The 20,522-nt window shown below is 37.1% G+C and overlaps 1 protein-coding gene across 1 annotated transcript; it reads left to right on the top strand.

The window, feature by feature from the left end:
- Nucleotides 1–10,384: 10,384 nt before the first annotated feature.
- On the top strand, nucleotides 10,385–12,062 carry LOC107775188 (outer envelope pore protein 24, chloroplastic-like). Its single transcript, XM_016594889.2, has 2 exons — nucleotides 10,385–10,726; nucleotides 11,982–12,062. The coding sequence occupies exons 1-2, from the start codon at nucleotides 10,385–10,387 to the stop codon at nucleotides 12,060–12,062; spliced, it is 423 nt and encodes a 140-aa protein (XP_016450375.2).
- The last annotated feature ends 8,460 nt before the right edge of the window (nucleotides 12,063–20,522 follow it).

Raw genomic sequence — 20,522 nt, 5'->3', positions numbered from 1 at the left:
CTGCTTGAGCTCTGGGCTGAGCTCTGCCTCTGTCTCGGCCCCTGACACGACCTCGGGACTAGTACCAGGCCCTTGTATGAGCAGCCACTGGAGGCTCATGCTGCTATCTAGCTGAAGATGTAGTACGTGTTCTCGTCATCTGCGAGAGAACACGAGTAGAAGAGTTCAATTATCAATGAGAGAATAAAATCGCACGATAGAGAAGAATAGAAGGGAAATTGTTCCTAAACTTCATAGCCTCTGGAAGATAAGTAGAGACGTCTCCATACCGATCCTTCAGACTCTACTAAGCCTGCTCGTGACTCGTGACACCTAGGTAACCTAGTGCTCTGATACCAACTTGTCACGACCCGAAATTCCCACCTTTGGGACCGTGATTGCGCTTGACATTTCACTTGCTAGGCAAGCCAACGTTAGAGAAATCTTTAAGCCAGTTTTTAAACAATTCAAATAAGTAAAGCCAGTTAAATAGAAATGGAGCAAAACTAAAGTACGAAATAGCATAATAATCCAATATCTAGTACAACCCAGATCTGGAGTTACAAGTACACGAGCTTCTAGAGGTTCTACATACAGAGTCTGAAATAAATACAACCGTTTCGAATGATATGAACAATAAATACGGAAAGAGAAAGGGGACTTCAAGGTCTGTGGACGCCAGCAGATCTACCTCGAGTCTCCAAATAAGCTAATCCGAGCTGATGCGCCTCACGGACAACTGGGACTAGTACCAAAATCTGCATAAGAAGTACAAAGTGTAGTATGAGTACAATCGACCCAATTTACTTCATAAGTGTCGAGCCTAACCTCGACGAGGTAGTGATGAGGATATGACAGGGCACCCACGTAATTAAACCTGCACAGACAAAAATATACGCACAACATGACAACAAATAAGGATTTAACATGTACTATTGGGAGGGGACATGCAAAAGGGGTACAAAATACGGTAATACAACAAGGAATGACAACATGAAACAATCAATAAACCTTCAGCCAATGAAACGGATAAACATAATGAATATAAACTGCACGGCATCACCCTTTGTGCTTTTACCCTCAACCTCGCCAGAAACAGTAAGAATGGCATGACATCACCCTTCGTACTTTTACTCTTAATCTCTCCATAAAATGATAATACGACACGGCATCACCCTTCGTGCTTTTACTCTCAATTTCATCATGAAATGATAAATACGGCACAACATCACCCTTCGTGCTTTAACTCTCTTCCTCACTATGTATAAATCAACAAATGGAACATTAATCGGCATGGCATCACCCATCGTGCATTAACATGCTCTCCCTTACCATGAAGCAATGAATATATGACATTTGGGAGAAAGAATAATCAAGAATAAACCTTACATCAACAACGTTTCCACAATATCGAGCCTCAACTTCCAATAATATTCAATTATCACAATTAATTCATAAATGCGGAAAGAATGATCAATTAAGTAATAAACTAGTCTAGGCATGGATATCATAGTCAAAGAAGGAAATAAATTACGAGAAACAAGTTCCAACCGCATGCTTTAACCCAAGAACAACGCATAAGTACTCGTCGCCTTACATATACGTTGTACCCAACATTTAAACACGTAGCAAATAGGCAAACAAGTCTTAATCCATCAAGTCAAGGTTAACCACGACACTTACCTCGCTCCAAAAATCAACTCAAAGCTCAACCATGGCTTTGCCTTTCGAACAAACCTCCGAGCCAACCAAATCTAGCAAATTATCAACCAACGATTCAAAATAAGCCTTAAGAACTACCCATGAATGAGAAGGGTTCAATTTAGGTCATTATTGAAAAAGGTAACCAAAGTCAACTCCCGGGCCCGTTTGGTCCAAACCCGAAATTCGGACCAAAACCCGATTACCCATTCACCCCCGAGCCCAGTTATGCAATTTGTTTCAAAATCCGACCTCAATTTGAGGTCTAAATTCCAATTTTACAAAAATCCCTAATTCTACCTAAATCGCCAATTTCTACCATGAAAATCCTAGATTTTATGTTGAAATCTTATAAAATGTAATGGGTAATTAAAAGAAAGTAGGTTAGAATCACTTACCAATGAATTGGGGAAGAAGTGCTCTTGGAAAAATCGCCCTAAGGTTTCTAGGTTTGAAAATTTGAGAGAATGAGAAAAAATCCGTCTAACTCAGCTTTTACCCAGCTGCAGATGTCGCAATTGCGATATCATGTTCACAATTGCGAACATCGCATTTGCGAGAAAGAGGTCGCAATTGCAAACTCCTCTCAGAATCCCAGTAATCGCAATTGCGATAAATTGGTCGCAAATGTGAACCCGGATGCCCTCGCACATGCAGACCTTTTCTTTGCAAATGCGAAGATCACCAATAAAATGTTGTGGCGCAAATGTGGCTCTGCCTTCGTAAAAAAGGAAATGGCAAGTTCGCAAATGCGAACTTTACCTCGCAAAATGCGAGGACCCCCTCAGCCATGCCCAGGCTCACAAATGAGATTGTTTCTTCACAAATGCAAGGCTCGCAAATGCGAGATCTGCAATAGACACCAGAAACACAAGGCACCAGCTATGATCCTAAGTCCAAAATCATTCCTTAGCCTATCTGAAACTCACCCGAGCCCTCGGAGCTCCAATCCAAACATGTACACAAGTCCAAATACCTCATACTAACTCGCTCGCATGATCAAATCTCCAAAATAACACATAGAACTACGAATCAGACACAAAATCAAATGAAATTTTTAATTAAACTTTAGAATTTCTATTTTAACAACCGGACGTCCGAATTTCGTCAAACCAACTCCGTTTTTTACAAAATTTTGCAGACAAGTCATAAATATAATAATGAACATATACCAAGTTTCGGAACCTTTAAACTTCAAATTTTAAACTTGGTCAAACCTTGGTCAAAATTTTAAATTCTTTAAACTTTAAATTTTTGACAAAATGCGATAATTCGAGCTAGGGACCTCCAAATTCGACTCCGGGCATACGCCCGAGTCCCAAATCACGATGCGGACCCACCGAGACTATCAAAACATGGGTCTTGGTCCGTTTGCTTAAAATGTTGACCGAAGTCAACTCAAATAGATTTTTAAGGCACAATTTCACATTTTAATCAATTTTTTTAAAACATAAAAGCCTCCCGAAAAAAGACACGGACTGCACACACAAATTGAGGAAGGATAAAATGAGATGTTTGAGGTTTCAAAACACAAAATCAATGTTTAAAACTCCAGATGACCTATCGGGTCATCACACGATGCAAAATGATCGACGATGATGTTGTTAATATAATGTAGCGCTCAATATTATTAATATTCATGAGGATCTTGAGCTCAAATCTGTCATGGAATTTGGATAGATAAATGATTGGCCAAATGAAAAATACACAATGAAAATTAACTTCACCTGAAAAATGTGAAGTTGGACTGATAGTCCCAACACCTGAAAGTATAAAGTCAGTGGCGGTATAAATGTGTTCTTGTGTGAAAAGTTAAATAAAAAATCAAGTCGATAGGCATAAAGACAACTTGTGGCACAAGAAGATTTATAAATATCCCGGCATTGATTATATGAAGACATGTTTTCCTGTGGTGGATGCAGTCATTTCAGATTTTTGTCTGATAGTACATTTGATATGCGTATAATGAAAATCCTTGAAGGATTTAAATTGTTCTAAAGCATATTAAGGTTCCCAAGAAATTTATTAAATCAAGCTTCAGCAAATTCTTGTCAAGACCCAAAATCTCACCACAGGCATCGTGATGACACTTAATCTCTAAGACTAGGTAAGCCGATTACAATTACAATTCAAGCCATTTGTTTTTTGCCATTTTTTTTAACATATAATTTAATACAAGTGTCGAAACCAACAACGGAAATAATTATAACAACCTCCCAAGATTGGTAATACTAAGTCACGAACTCTAACTGAATACATGGAATTATCTCGAGGGTCGAATATACAATACTGTTCGCATAAAAAATTAACAGTATAATAAAATGGAAAGACTCCAAGGGACTGCAACGACCAAGCAGCTCTACCTTGAATCCTTGCGATCACAGTCTAACTCTGTCCGAGTCCGATATCTCCAATACCCATCTCTGCACAAAGATGTGCATAAGTATAGTATGAGTACACCACGGTCGGTACCCAGTAAGTATCAAGACTAACTCGGTGGAGTAGTGACGAGGTATAGTCAAGACACGCACTAGTCAAATAACCTGTGCAATATAGCATACAAAAATAATAGAAAACAAATAGCAGTGATGGCAACCATAATCAACTTGTGACATAAACAGCATGAAAACAAGAGCATCATAAATGTTGCTCAAATGAATAATAAACACAAGTACAGCCAATTAATCAAGTCCTTCAAAATATACATCTTTTATCTATAAGTTTTTCAAATACAAATCTTTAGAATGTAATCCGTACAATTAAACATATCCTGAATATACTTCCTTTAAATAAATATCTTACGAATATAATCCTTTCAAATAAATATCTTTCAAATATAATTCTTTCAAGTAAATATCTTTCGAATATAATTCTTTCAAGTAAGAGTCACCATGTGACACCTCATTTAACTTTCCTGATGTGATAAACATATTCAACATATACCATCGAATGGCACGGTAATACCTTCGTGCACTTGTCTCATTCTCACCCAATATATATATATGTGGGTCAAATCAATTGGCACGGCACCCTTTGTGCACTTATCTCTTTCTCACCGAGCATACATATAACAGTACCAACTAGGTGGGAGAAATACCAATAACAATAAAAGAATAAAGTGGGAAGCACACAGGAAGCAACAACGACTACAAGTCACATAGAAAACATAGGTGCACAATAACAGCTCAAGATAAAGGCATGAATGTATACACAATGAAAAGATATCACAATATAATGTATGTATCTCATTCTCGCCTGCACGGAAACACCCTTCATGCCATAAACATATGATAATATAAAAATTATGGCACGACATCAGCCTTCTTGCTTTTACTCTCATCCTCACATGATAATGTATATGAAATGACAAATCATTATCCTTCGTGCATATTAATGTATATGTATGGCACGACATCACCCTTTGTGCTTTATACCTTTCCTCACATGATAATATATATGAAATGTCACGGTATCACCCTTCGTACTTTATACTCTCCATCACATGATAATGTATATAAAATGGCACGGCATTATCCTTCGTGCATATTAATGTATACGAATGGCACGACATCACCTTTTCTGCTTTACACTCTTCCTTACCAAGCACATGTATATCATTAACAAGCAAGGTATGAAGCATAAATAACATCAAGGAGAGTGTTTAAACGACAACACAATACAACAATTCATATCACAATTTGCCCACAGGCCACAACCAACTCCAAAAATACAACAAAATTAATTAATTTCACAGCAAATAGCCCAAGGCTCCACACATCATATATAAAACCTCAAAACAACAACTGAGATGGAAAAGTAACTCGGAAAAGGACAACGCCTTCTTTAATCCAAATTTTTGATATATATATATATATTAATGCCTCATTTTAAAATTATTTAATAATTATTTACAGATAAGGAATCCATAATGAAATTATTTCCAAGAAACGTCAACCCAACTAACCACGGTAATTCACATAAAAATTAAAGTGACAATCACACCAAAAGTATCATATAAAACCAACCTCGACAAACAAGGAATAAGAGATGACAAATACAGGATTTAGTAAGTGCCAATAATTTCCAATTTAATACATAAGGGCGTCTACAAATTTTAACCGATATAATTTGCCCATATAAACCAAGTACGTATTCTTCACCTCGCGTACATGGTTTTCAATTACACAATTTCTACATAAGACTCAATGCCTAAGGGGTAATTTTCCCCACTCAAGGTTAGGCAAGATATTTACCTTAACAGAGTTAGGCCGATATCCTAAAATAGTCTTTTTGCGTGAACGACGTTCGGACGGCTCCAATCTAATCAAAACAAAATTATAAAATAATTACAATTCATAGAAAATAATTTCGGATAATAATACGTCGATTTCTAATTTTATTCTAAAAGTCAACCGAAAGTCAACGCGGGACCGCCTCTCGGAATCCGACATAATTTTCACGAAATCTGAACGCCCATTCCGATACGAGTTCAACCATACCAATCTTATCAAATTCTGATAACGAATCGAATTCCAAATCTTAAATTTTCTTTTTTGAAAAGTTTTACAAATTTCTCCAATTTCTTCCATTTGATTCACTAATAATTGATGAAAATAACCATGAAATCATGAAGTATAATCACTTTTGGATATAGAACAATTACCCCAATCCATATGGTAAAAATCGCCTAAAATATCGCTTCAATCTGAGCTCCATAGCTCCAAATATGTTAAAATGGCCGAAACCCCCATTTTTAGAATTTGTCCAGGCAAGTCGCATTTAACATTTGAGACTTATAAATCGCATTTGACACCTGCGATTTGCTTCAGCTCCAGAAAAACTGCAGTCTTTCCCGATTTGGAAATGAGTATAACACTCTCATACGATGTTCGAATGATAAATGGTTTAACTTTCTGAAAACTAGACACCAAGGGCTATAACTTTTATGTTTTTCTCATCTCCCAATTCCTTCTAAATGGTGAAATAGAAGCTCCCAAAGTCAGTCATGTGCAGCAGAAATTTCTTCTTCGCGAATTCAAAACTCTTCCCAGACAGCCTATAGTTTATCTACTATAACTTTTGGTACACAATTCTAAATGCCAAGCAATTTAAATTTTTGAAAACTAAACACAAAGGGCTACAATTTACGTTTTTGGATCATCTCTAAATTCTATATAGATTGCGAGATATAAGCTTTCAAAGTCAGCCCTATGCAACAGAAATTTCTCTCGATGCACACTGCTGTAGCCAAAAACCAGCAATTAAAAATGGCCAAGAAATTGTCTGAAACCACTCCGAAACTCACCCGAGCCACTCGGGACCCTGTATGAATATACCAACAAGTCCCATAATATAATACGAACTTAGTCGATACATCAAATCACATCAAGCAACACCAAAACAACGAATCGCACCTCGAATCGAACTTATGAGTTTATGAAATTTTCCAAATTCTATATCTTGTGCCGAAACGTATCAAATAAATCCGGAATGACTTTAAATTTTGCATGCAAGTCATAAATGACATAATGGAGCTATTTCAATTTCCAGAATTGAATTACGACCCCGTTATCAATAAAGTCGACTCCCGGTCAAACTTTCCAAAAATCTTCTATTTTCCAACTTTTGCCAAAATGCGCCGAATTGTCCTACAGACTTCTAGATCCAAATCCGGACATGCGCCTAATTTCAAAATCACCATACGAAGCTATTGGAATCATCAGAATTCCATTCCGAAGTCGTTTGCTCAAAAGTCAAATCTCGGGTCAAACTTTAGAAATTCAAGCTTTATAAAATCAAACTTTTTTTTTTTCAAAAACTAACGGAAAACGTGTCTACGCACCTCAGAATAACTTCAAATTTTGTACATAAGTTAAAAATATTGTTATGAAGCTGATCGAATTTCGGAATCCAAATCGGGACCTGGTATCAATAAAAATCCAATTATGGCCAAATTTATGAATTCTTTAAACCTTTAAATTTCTAGTTTCCATTAGATGGCGATAATTCAAGCTAGGGACTTCCAAATTTGATTTTGGACATACGCCCAAGTACCAAATCATGATACGGACCCACTAAAATCGTCAAAACACCGATCCAGGTCCGTTTGTTCAAAACGTTGACCAAAGTCAACTCAAATGAGTTTTAAAGACAAAATTTCACATTTTCTTTGTTTTTTCACATAAAAATTTTCCAGAAAAAGATACTGATTGTGCACTAAATCGAGGAAGGCTGAATGGAGCTATTCAAGGTCTCAAAATATATAAATGAAGGTTAAAATTAAAAATGACCTATCAGGTCATCACATTCTCCATCTCTAAATCAAACGTTCGTCCTCGAACGTGGCTAGAATTATTTTGTGGTTATCAAATTGCCAATTTTTCTCTTACACATATACTCGCGAGTGATTCTACGTCACCGCAATCGACATATGTCTGACAACACCATCTCAATTGAGATTATTTCTTTTATCCATATTTATAACTTTTAAACCATATTTCTTACACTCCAAACATTTTCAAAAAGTCCGATTTTCAATCAACGCACGGTATTAGCTTCAACCGGCGGTAGCAACTCATGCCTATGCGCACATCATACGTATGCCCATAACCACATCTCTGATCTTAATAGTTGTTCATCATCAATTACAGCATCGTCAATTAACCTCATGTTAACAAAAATCTTGTTTCAAACCTTCACCTTACTAACAACGAGACACGAGACATGAAGACCTCATAATTATTTACCCGAATTAATGAGTCACATTTAATGCCACCTGGGCACCCACCTCGTAGGTTAAAACTCAATAATTACAACACGAATATGGCTAAATATGCACAGAAAAACACATACAAGATTTTTCAAATATGCCTAACAGACATGACTCCCCATTGGAATCATAGTACCATTTTAATTTAACAAAGGAAGAAATTAAAATACATGAATTTAACCACAAGGATCTCATCTTGATATAACTTCCACCGCGGCACATGGCCCGGTTCAAACATATCAAAATCACATGAAAACGCGAGGACCCCATCCTTAACCCTGAATCACAAGTACTTTGAACATTATGCCAACTGACGAGCTTAAAACACACACTAAAATATGCTCACTAGTCGAATATAGTAAATTAAAATATCGTATCCACAGGGATTGAAGTTAAACAGTATTATTGTAATTTATAGCTAGATTTCTATCCAAGATGATCAACAATTTAGGTTTATGTGATTAAAACTAAAGTTTACTAAGAGTCTTAACTAATTGACTAATGACAACCAACACAAGTATTAAGCAAAGGAAGTTATCAATGGGGAGAAGATAGAGTTGATAGGATAGGTGCAAGATAACTATTTGGGATTTAACTCTACATAATTCATTTCTAATGTTCAAGTGAGTCTCTCGAATTCACTTGGTTATTAGTTCACTTGATTAGCAGAAATTCCTCTCTCGATTAAGTTTCAACCTCACAAGATGAACCAATTTTAAGCATCTGAAAATATGCAAGAATTCGTAGCGGATTGGTCTTTAGGAAAACCTCTCTCGATTATCCTCCTAACTAAGTTTAATCAACAATTCAACTAGCCTCTTCCGATTACTAAGAAGAATTAATGACTTCAACCAACAAAATATAATGCAACAATACCACAAGTTATGCCTCTCTCGATTACACAAACAAGTGAATATAGATGCAACAGCTAAAACATCCAAAACGATTCAATACATAAAATTAAAATTAATTATCCACAAACAAGTATCAATACACCAAATCCATCAAACCCTAAAGAGAACTACTCCATGGATATGGAGTAATTCATCATAACAATATTTAAAATAGAACGGTACGGCATCACCCTTCATGCATTTACTCTCAACCTCACCAAATAATTAAATAGAACGGCACGGCATCACCCTTCGTGCATTAAACCTTTCATAATATACACGACATCATCCTTCGTGCTTTAAACTCTTCCTCACAATATAAATAATACATGCACGGCATCACCCTTCGTGCTTTACACTCCTCCCCACTAATCACAGAATCAATAACAACGGATAGATAAGAGTATCACAAAGAAATCAGTATTTTTCCCATAATCAATAGCACAATGTAATCTCAACCTTTAATCAATATTTTAAAGTTACCAAATCTCAGTGAAACCAGATGTGAGTCACCCAACATTTCAAATAACCCGCTAAGCATGAATGGTCGAGTAAGTGCTTGCTCGAACTCGAAATAAAAGTAGCTCGTAGGCTTAGTCGTCGAGTGAATGATTCGAACTCGAAGTAATGTAGCATGTAGGCATAATGGTCGAATGAGTGCTTGCTCGAACTCGAAATAAAAGTTGCCCGTAGGCTTATTAGTCGAGTGAATAATTCGAACTCGAAGTAATGTAGCCCGTAGGCATAATGGTCGAGTGAGTGCTTGCTCGAACTCGAAATAAAAGTAGCCCGTGGGCTTATTATCGAGTGAATGTTACGAACTCGAAGTGATGAGAATTCACGGGCTCCTACGAGTACCCGATGTTTATTTTATTTATTTAATGGGATTTATGATTTCAGAATTTTTAAAATGAGTAGTAATTAAGTCGATAATTTGCCGTTGGCTGACGTTGGGCGCCATCATGGCCTTTAGGGGTTTTTGGGTCGTGACAAAAATGATGAGATTTATTTTCTTTTTGTATAGGATGTGCATTTTCAATTTATGAATACTGTGAGGGTTTTGGAAAAACCATTGAACTTTACGTATAAACATTGGAGGGGAGATAATAGAACTACATTGGATGGGACGCTGATGATTGACTCAACTAATAATTTATCGGCTAATTATGGATTTGATTCTGGTAACTGCAAGTTAAAGTATAGTTACGTGCATAGGGGATTGACTACTTTCGAGCCAAGCTATGATTTTGCCAAAAATTCGTGGGACGTCTCTGTGTCACAGCGGGTTTATGAAGACGATGTGGTCAAGGCTTCGTATCAAAGTTCAAGCAAGATATTGGGGCTGGAATGGTCTAGGAATTCCAGTTTAAGTGGAGGGTTTAAGGTACTGTACTGTTTCAATTTTGACTTGCGCATTGTAGTGGTAATGAATGCGGTTCTATCCTCTCATTGAACTAATGGAATTTTTTCTATTAAGATTCCTTTCGAGTTTAATTCTTAATGCATGAAAATTGTTAACACCAAATGAAGATGAATAGTTTCTTGAAGTGGATTATTTCCCAGTTATATCTTTTTGGTTCTGTTTTCGACTTGCTATGTGAATTCACATTTCTAGCTAACATCTTCTGGTTCTGAAATTGAAAGTCATTCAAGCTTAGCAACTCAATTTTCATGTTGTGACTTGATCCTTTAATTAGTTTTGAAATTCTAATTGAATGTGGAACTAGATTTAAACTTAATAACTACCCTAGAATTGGACTAGAATAAAAGCGTCCTTTTAGCTCAATTCATTCCATCCTTCTATACAGTTAAGTAGACTGATACACAATATTTCAACATTCCTTTAATCATGTTTTTTGTTTCCTGGTTTATTGTGGCTAAATTCAAAGACCTAAATGACCACTACCTCCATAACGACCTGGTGGTTCAATGCAATTGGCTCCGTGTGTTGTGTTTAACAATTTAGTATTATCTTATAATTGTAATTATTATGATAGAATTGTTATGGGAGTTATAAATGAAGAATGTGGTTGTTACAAATTAATTTTGTGGTTACCACATCACACTTGAAAAATTCCTACTGTATAATTAGGCTTCAGTGGTAGCGATTCTACAATAAGTCATATTGTTAGTTTCTTTTCTGTTTATTATTATTAAAATTTAATACTAGTTCCATACACAACATAATGCCTGTACTTGAGACACGAGACATTTAGTTCTTTGTGTGATTTGGTCCATGATATTGTGTGCCTTCCCTCTCTCTTGTCAAGCATGTAGCTTCTCTTAGTTTGGCTGATTTATCAAGTAGGGAAAGAAAAAGGCAAACAGGCCTCATGTTTTGCATGATACTACTTTTTTGCAACTTCTGGTTTTGACACTAAAAGTGATCTCCGAAATAATACCACCATTTGATCTTGACAAGTCAACTTTTTATAGTATTGATATTGCTTTCTATCTTTCTCTTAGCTATATAATAATGTGGTTATCCTGCCTTGTTGTGTTGTGATATGCTGATGTTTCTATTCACTATCTAATTGTGTGTATATGAAGTAGCTTTAAAATATAGCTCTGTTCATTGCATGTTAAATTTCCTTTTGAAATTCCGTTACTAATGTGTGGTTTCTCTTTTTGTTTGCTAGATCTCTGCGTCTGTGAATCTGGCAGAAAACTCAAAGTTTCCAACATTGAGTGCTGAGAGTAGGTTGAATTTTGATGTGTAGCTTGTAAACCTCTGCGAGATTATACTTCAGGTGCCACATTTGGGCCAGCTTGGTCACGCATACTGTTTTTGATATGAATCAAAAAAGAAAGTTGTTGTCCTCTCATTTGAATATTTCTCCATTAACGAATAATATCTCTCTTTTTGTGGCTACATAGCTGAAATTACATGACTTAAGCAGCATTCCAATTCTGCATATTGATACATTTCAATGAACTGGTGGGAGATGGATATACTTTTATGAGTGCAACTAGATCACCCCCTTTCTTATTTGTTGGTACGACATCTTACTTGCCAGCGATATAGTTTCTTTAGAGCAGACAATCAATCTGAAGCATTTGTAACGCACCATACTTTTGCTTAACGCTGGACACGATCCTTTCACTGCCAGAATATTTGTGACTAGTTTATGAGGTCGAATGGCATGAGTGTGAGCTTTTACCGGATCGTGTATTTGTTATATATATAGCTACCCCTTTTTTGCTTTGATTCACATCTATTTGCTTAAAAAGAGCGGGTAATATTAGTGAGGCAGGAGGTTAAACCATTAAGGTTATGCCAACTTGTGAGTATATCATTAGAATTCTTTGGACGGCTGTTATACAAACCCAAGTTGATTTGGAAGGTCTTGGAATCAGCTTACAATTAGAACTCGCGAGCATCAGCTCATGCTCATTCGTACCATCATTGAGCAATTTATAGCTCAAAGAAAAATGCCTAAAATGGTTAATGCACTGACGTCTCAAATTCATGAATCTGTATATATTTTGGTTTAGGAGTCCCCTATTTGATTCAATCTATACTATGGATACATGGGCGGATCTATTGTCATGATCCCGGGTTCATCTGAACTCATTACTTTTATGTGGAACATAAATCTATATGTAAAATTTCAACAAATAGTAGATATAAACCTATAACTTTAAAAATATAATAGGTTTAATGTTAAGAAACTTAAAAGTTGAACCTATAGAATTCAAATCTTGGATCCTCTTATGTATGGATAACAATAACAAAATATCCAGTATATTCCAACATGTGGGAGTCAGCCTGACGCACAAAGTATTTCGCGTTCAAGCAGGGTCCGGGGATAAGTTGCACCCCAAGGGGTGCGATATATAGACAGTCTACCCTATTGCAAGCATTAGTGGCTGCTTCCACGATTTGAACTCGTGAACTATAGGTCACACAAAGTTTACCGTTGCTCCAACGCCCCCTTCAAATGACTAATTTGAGTAGTTTTCAAAGTTTAATTAGACTTACAATTTTAGTTACTGTTTAAATAGTATATAAAAACTTAGAAATTACGCAAAAAGTTCGGTATGTGAGGCAGCTTTCGACAACCGCATTTCTAATTAATCCATAATAAATTAGCTTACTTATCCCTTAGTGATGGCTAGTTGATTTGGAGGGAGGTATCTATACATATGACCCGGAATCGATCCTTCATCAATGTTTTTTGGGTCGAGCCTGTCGCACAGATCATGCCTAGTGCGACTTACATCCCCTATGTGGTTTGTAGGCAATTACACAGTGAGGGATTTCCCTAGTGCGCACAAAATGCTCATCACAAAGTGATCACCTGAAGGACAGAGACCGTAGCGGCTGCGGGTTTTTCTGGGGTTCCAAAAAAAATAACGTATACTGCTCCATTGCAGATACTCGATCTTCCCGTCGCCTCTTCATTGCAGATTTGATGTCTCTAAAATAGTATACTACTCCATTTATCACATCCTCTCTCTCTTTGTGTGTGGCCTTGTCTGTTTCTTTGGTCGTTTTCCCTTTTCTGTGTTTTTCACTTTACTACGTTGTTAATTAATTTTTGGTTGTCTTTTGTCTTGATTAGACGGGAATATTGGCAAGTTACTCTACATAAGTCCTACTCCTATATAACAAGCACGTGAGTCGTATACCATACATCAAACTTCATTAGACAGGATTATCTAACACTATATTAGAATCCTAATCAGGTCAATATACCCTCAGATTCTCAATGAGTTACAGTTGGTATTCAAAAGGAATATAAAGTGTTGATACCCAATTTTATCCTCATATTTTTCAAAATATATATACACTTTTAAAATAGCATATTTGCATCAATATTTAGTTTACAAACCCATACAAGCATTTTCTATAATTTTTCATAATTTTCAGAGCTTTAAATTAATTTTTCTGTATTTAAATTATATATAAATATCTAGTAATTATCCTTTTAAATTATTTTGTAATGACTTAGTTACCTAAAATAATTATTTGCACCTATAATATATGTTTCAAATATTTTATCTCATCCCATATAATTACATTAGCATATTTTAAGCTATTTATTTAATTTTGCAATAATGGTCTATATTCATATACAAATGCTCCTTATTTATACTATTTGTGTCAAAAATAATATTTTATATTTTTATAATGTTAAATCATTATGCTTAATCATTTTAGTGCATAAAAAATATATTCTACTCATTCACTAATTATTTTTATAAATTATTTTGCTAAATTATACGTGTTTAAAAGAGGTGGCCTAATTTTGAGTTATTCTCGGACCAGACAAACCCAAATCCCTGGCCCAAAACCTCAAGCCCAATCCCAGGCAACCCTGCCCAGTCCAAAACCGACCCAGACCCCCTTAAACCATAGCCGTTGATCAAGAATGATCAACGGTTCACAAACCTCAACCCCTCTTCTCTTATTGCCCTAAACCCTAGAGACCATTGTCTCTGTCTAGCCACCCTCAAACGCTCCTCCCCCACCAAAAACCCTAATCGCCGCCTTCCCCAAATTTTCTCCTAATCCCGGCTACAATGGGATTTTTCTCTTATTTACTTACCATATTTGTGTGTTTCCGCTACTGGTTGATTCTCCATGGTATGCTTAAACATGGCAAGTACTACCTCTCCGATTCTGTCTGAATGAGTCCTATTTCTTGAATCTGGATCGTATTCCGTCTACACGCGCCTGATTCTACACTGTGTGAGTCCGATTTCGTTTGGATTTCTGCTGATTTACACTTTCCCTAAAAACCTAGGGTTTACCGGATTCCTCTCTTAAATCGATTTCAAATTGATTTGCATGTTGTCTTTCCTTATTTGTTGCTTAATTTACTCGGTTTCCTTATGTGTTTGCTCGATTTTTGACTGCTATATAAAACCCCTCATTTTCCCTTCTGAGGGGGAACGGAAAAAGAATCGATTCTTACTAAAATTTGGTTTTTTTTTTTGCTACTCTCTTGCTTGGTATTCTGTAATGGCCGGCTGAAAGCCAATGCCATTAACATTTTGTTACCTGTTCTTGGTACGAGCATTGCCCTGAGTTCATCGAAGCTCTTGGGAACTTTGACGCATCGAGGTTTCTGGGTTCTTGTGGATCTTATGTTCTTCATTGTTGTCCGTTAACTGGTAAGCTACTTAACTCTTGCAATTTCATCCCTATGTGCCTTTGATTTGCATGTGTTCTCGTCTCTGAAATTCCTGGCTTAATATGTTTTTCTGGATTACTTTTGTGCACGATTTTGTTAATTCTACTTTGTTCTAAGTCTTTTAGCATCTAACTCCTTCCTAATGCTACTAGTTCTAAGTATGCCTCTCATGACCCAATTTTTTCTCTGTTGGGTATCGTGATGGCACCTAGTCTTAGAGACTAGGTAAGCCTAACATTTACTGAGTAACAACAATAACAAAGGAAATATAACAGTTTCGATATAGAAATCTTTACAAAATTTACAATTTTCCAAAACCGGTAGTATAAATCATAAGCTCTACAGAGTTTACTACAACTTCTAAATACAACTGTTCAGAAGTAAGTAAAAACAGTGTAAATACAAAATAGGAAGGTGACTCCAAAGCCTACGAACGCAGCGGCAGGTTTACCTTGAGTCTCCTCATTAAGGATCCGCACAGCTACTAACGATCGATACCTGGATCTGCACAAAATGTGCAGAAGTGTAGTATGAGCACACCACAGCGGTGCCCAGTAAGTATCAAGACTAACCTTGGTGAAGTAGTGATGAGGACTAGTCAAGACACCCACTGGTCTAATAAACTGAACAAGCATAAGTACAGGGATGACAGAACATGACATCTATCTAAGGACCCCACGATATGGCTAACGATATAGCAACTACAATAAGGAAGGAAAAACAGCAAGTAACTGCATAACACTAGAATAAGACATAGGAGAATGAACAGAAACACAACCCAAATCCGAAAATCACAATACAGTAAAGGCAAGTAGTAACTCAGCAACTGCAATAGTTTACACATCAGGTATCAGCCAACAAACCCCAATAAATTAGTCAAATTCTTCAAGTGTAAATTTTCACCCGTAAGTTTTTTTTTTTTAATAGAGGTCTTTAGAATATAATCCTTTCCAATAAGAAATTATTTTTGAAATATACTTCCTTCAAATAAATATCTTTCAAACATAGTTCTTTCAAGATAAAAAACTTTCAAATATAAACTTTTCAAATAATTAGCCTTCAAACATAGTTCTTTCAAGATAAATACTTTTCAAGTATAACCCCTTCAAATAAATATCCTTCAAATATAGTTCCTTCAAGATTTATACTTTTAAAATATAAACTTTTCAAGTAATATCCTTCTAGTATAAGTCACCCTATGACACCTAAGCATGGAAGATTAGCAGCTCTGAACACAAATATAACCACAGGGGAATCAATCGGGATACCATCCCGTAGTCCTGAATTAATTATGCAGTACGGGGGGGATTTTTCGGAATACATCCGTAGTCCCAAAATAAATATGCAGTGCTAGGGGATCTCCTAGAATACGTCCGTAGTCCGGAGTAAATATGCAAGACAGGGGGATCTCTCGGAATACGTCTATAGTCCCAATTTAAATATGCAGTGCTGGGGGATCTCCTGGAATACGTCTGTAGTCCCAAAATAAATATACAAGACAGGGGGATCTCCCGGAATACATCTGTAGTCCCAATTTAAATATGTAGCGCAAACAACAGAGATAACAATTATAACACGACAGAAACGTTGTACATCACCACAAGTAGTACGAAAGCAATAATGAGAGAGATGCAAAGTATGGCGAGCAAATCAACTCAAGAACTTAAATCACAAGAACGGTAGAACTCATCCACAAGGAATAACCACAGTAAAGAATGCTAGGCACAAGAAAAACAGCTTAACAAGGGAAAACAAAAACAAAATGTAGCAACGATTCCACAATATTCAAGTCAACAATAAGAAGCCAACACAAGTCAAATAGTTCCGAATAATGGCAAGTCAACTAAGATATAGGTTATCTAAACTCCTTTTGAGGTTGAGCAATTACAAGAAATATTCAACAATTCAAGTAAGGATAAGTAGCGGAAGATAATCATAACTCCAATTAAGACTAAACAATTATAGGATGAGAAAATAATGATTTCAATTAAAGATAAGCAGTTATGAAAAAATATAGCATGACGATAGAAGAGGTAAAATCTTTTGTTAAGTCGAATAAGGGTCAAATAGACAGTAAGAGTGAATCCTAAAGCAATTATCTCTAATCAAAGCATGTAGAGGTGAAACTAGCAAATAGGAATTCAAGTGTATCAAGAACAACATCATACACGGTGAATATAAGGACATAAGAACCCTAAAAGGCCAACTTTGCACAAATAAGTCCGAGCACGCACTCGTCACCTCGCATACACAGACTACAATCAACATAGATGACTCAAATCCTAAGGGGTAGTTCTCCCACACAAGGTTAGGTAAGATACTTACCTCGAATTGCTCGACTCAATCCGAAAACACGCTCTTGCCACGAGCATCCAACTCCGAATGGCCCAAATCTAATCAAATCAATTGCATAATGTAAATAATACTACAAATAACTACTTTAGCTAATGAATTTGAAGCTAAGACAATAAAATAGGAAAAACGCCCAAAAGGTCTCCCCGGGACCACGACTCGGAATCGGGTAAAAGTTACAAATTTAGAACACTCATTCACTCACGAGACCACTCGTGCAAAAATCATCTAAATCCGATGCCTAGAACTCGATCAAAACTCAGAATTTCGATTAGGGAACTTTTTTCCCCCATTTCTTACATTTCTCACCCAATTACCTTGATTAAATGAGGAAAACAACAATAGATTAATACAATAAAACCAAATTCGAGTAAGAAATCGTTACCCACAAGATTCCTCTGAAAATCCCTCAAAAAATCGCCTTCTCCCGAGCTCAAAATCAAAAATGGAGTGAAAATGAACTAACCCTCGATTCCAACCCCTTATCTACCCAGCGATCCTTGCACTTGCGGTCTAACCAGTCGTACCTGCGGAAGTCACTAACTCCCACAGTCTCCTCAACTGCGAGCCTTTTGCGCATCTGCGGGCATCGCAGATGCGGAACCTCCTCGCACCTATAACCCCAGGCCAACTCTTAATTCTCGCATCTGCGCTTTCATCTCTGCACGTGCGAGTCCGCACCTGCGGTTCCCACTCCGCAGGTGCGAAACACCAGACACCAGAAAAACTACTGTTAAGCATCCGAAACACACCCGAGGCCCCCGAGACCTCAACCAAACATACCAACCCATCCTATAACACCATACGATCTTAGTTGAGCCTTCAAACCACATTGAACAACATCAAAAACATGAATGGAGCACGGATTCAAGCCTAAGGAACTTTGAATTTTTCAAATTCTACAAATGATGCCGAAACATATCAAACCTAGTCCAAATGACTTCAAATTTCACACACATGTCAAAAATGACACTACGAAACTACAGGCACTTCCAGAATTCCATTCTGGGTTCGATATCAAAATTTCCACTACCGACCGAAATCGCCAAAAAACCCAACTTTCGCCAGTTCAAGCCTAAATCTACTACGGACCTCCAAAACACATTCCGGACGCGCTCCTAAGCCCAAAATCACCATACGAAGCTGCTGACATCATCCATAACTCATTTCGGAGCCGTTTACATAAAAAGTCAAATTCCGGTCAAATTCTCACCGCTTAAGCTTCCAAAACTAGAATCCTTCTTCCAATTCGACTCTGAATCATCTGGCAACTGAATCCAACCATGCACGCAGGTCGATATACATAATGTGAAGTTGCTCAATCCCTTATTCCGCCAAATGGAGCTTAAATTATCAAAACGATAGGTCGGGTCGTTACATTCTCCCCCTCTTAAAATAAACGTTCTTCCTCGAACGTGCCAAGACTCGCCTCGAACTTATCAAATCACTGAAAGCACACTTCCAACATACACCTGCGGGTGATCCCACATCACCCCAATCTACATAAGCTTGACGACACCATATCAACTGCAATTTAGCCTTTCTACCAACACTGATAAGCCTCATACCCTAAATTCTCACCTACTATTCATTTACAAAAGACCCGATTTTAAATCCATATCTGGTATCAGTCTCAACCAGCTGCACTAACTCATGCCTACACCCACAAGTTACGACCACACAACATAACACACCACACATAGGCCCTTAATAACACTTCTGATCCCAATAGCTGCCCAAAATCAACCCAGCACCGGCAATTAACCTCATATCCGATAGAACTCTGTTTCAAACCTCCATAACACTGATAATAATGCAAGAAACACGAAGACCTCATAATTTGACACCTGAATCACCAAGCCACAACTAACACCACCGGGCACACACCCCGCAAGCTAAAACTCAAGAAGCACAGAATGAAATTGACTGAATATGAAAAGAGAAACACATAAGGAAACTACCAAACAAGACCAACAGGAACAACTCTCTATCAATACTAACCTACAAAACAATATAATAAGGAAAGAATCAAAGCATATTAACAATCACAAGGGTCCCATCCTGATATAACTTCCACAGCGGTACTCAGCCCGGTTCAAACATATCGAATCACAAGAGATCATGAGGGTCTCGCCCTCAACTCTAAATCACATATCGAATATATATCATACCAATTGAAATCTTCCACTAACTCAGCTCTGCCAATAAATCACAACACTCGCTGAACTCTCACCCCGGTAGAGTATCAAATCACAGCTCGTAACCCAAATACTAAGGAAAAATCACATCAAGCTTACCATGATGAACAACAAGGATTCACTTCTAGTCTCACCACTCTCAATGATGAATAAGCACAACGATAGACACGGGCTACCACTCATAGAATCTCCCAACAGGAGAAAACACGAAAATAGAGTACAAAGCATGAAACTCACTCATAAATGATGGAACAAATAAGGGGTTCGTCCCAACCAGCAGAACTATAATGAAATACAAATGGTGCCCCTCTGTAACAGATCAAAACATACATGTATGATAATATCTTGCCAGCGGCCTCCAGTCTACTATATGAAACACATCAACGGGTCGGACCTCCCACTCTTGGGCGCCCTCTACTCACCTGAATAACTTGATGTGACACACCTGCCCGAAGCCTAGGACAATCTCTCACCATGTGGCTGATATCTC

Source organism: Nicotiana tabacum, chromosome 17 (genome assembly GCF_000715075.1).
Source record: "Nicotiana tabacum cultivar K326 chromosome 17, ASM71507v2, whole genome shotgun sequence".
NCBI lineage: Eukaryota > Viridiplantae > Streptophyta > Magnoliopsida > Solanales > Solanaceae > Nicotiana > Nicotiana tabacum.
Note: the sequence above shows the minus strand (reverse complement) of the source record. Positions and strands in the feature narration are given on the sequence as shown.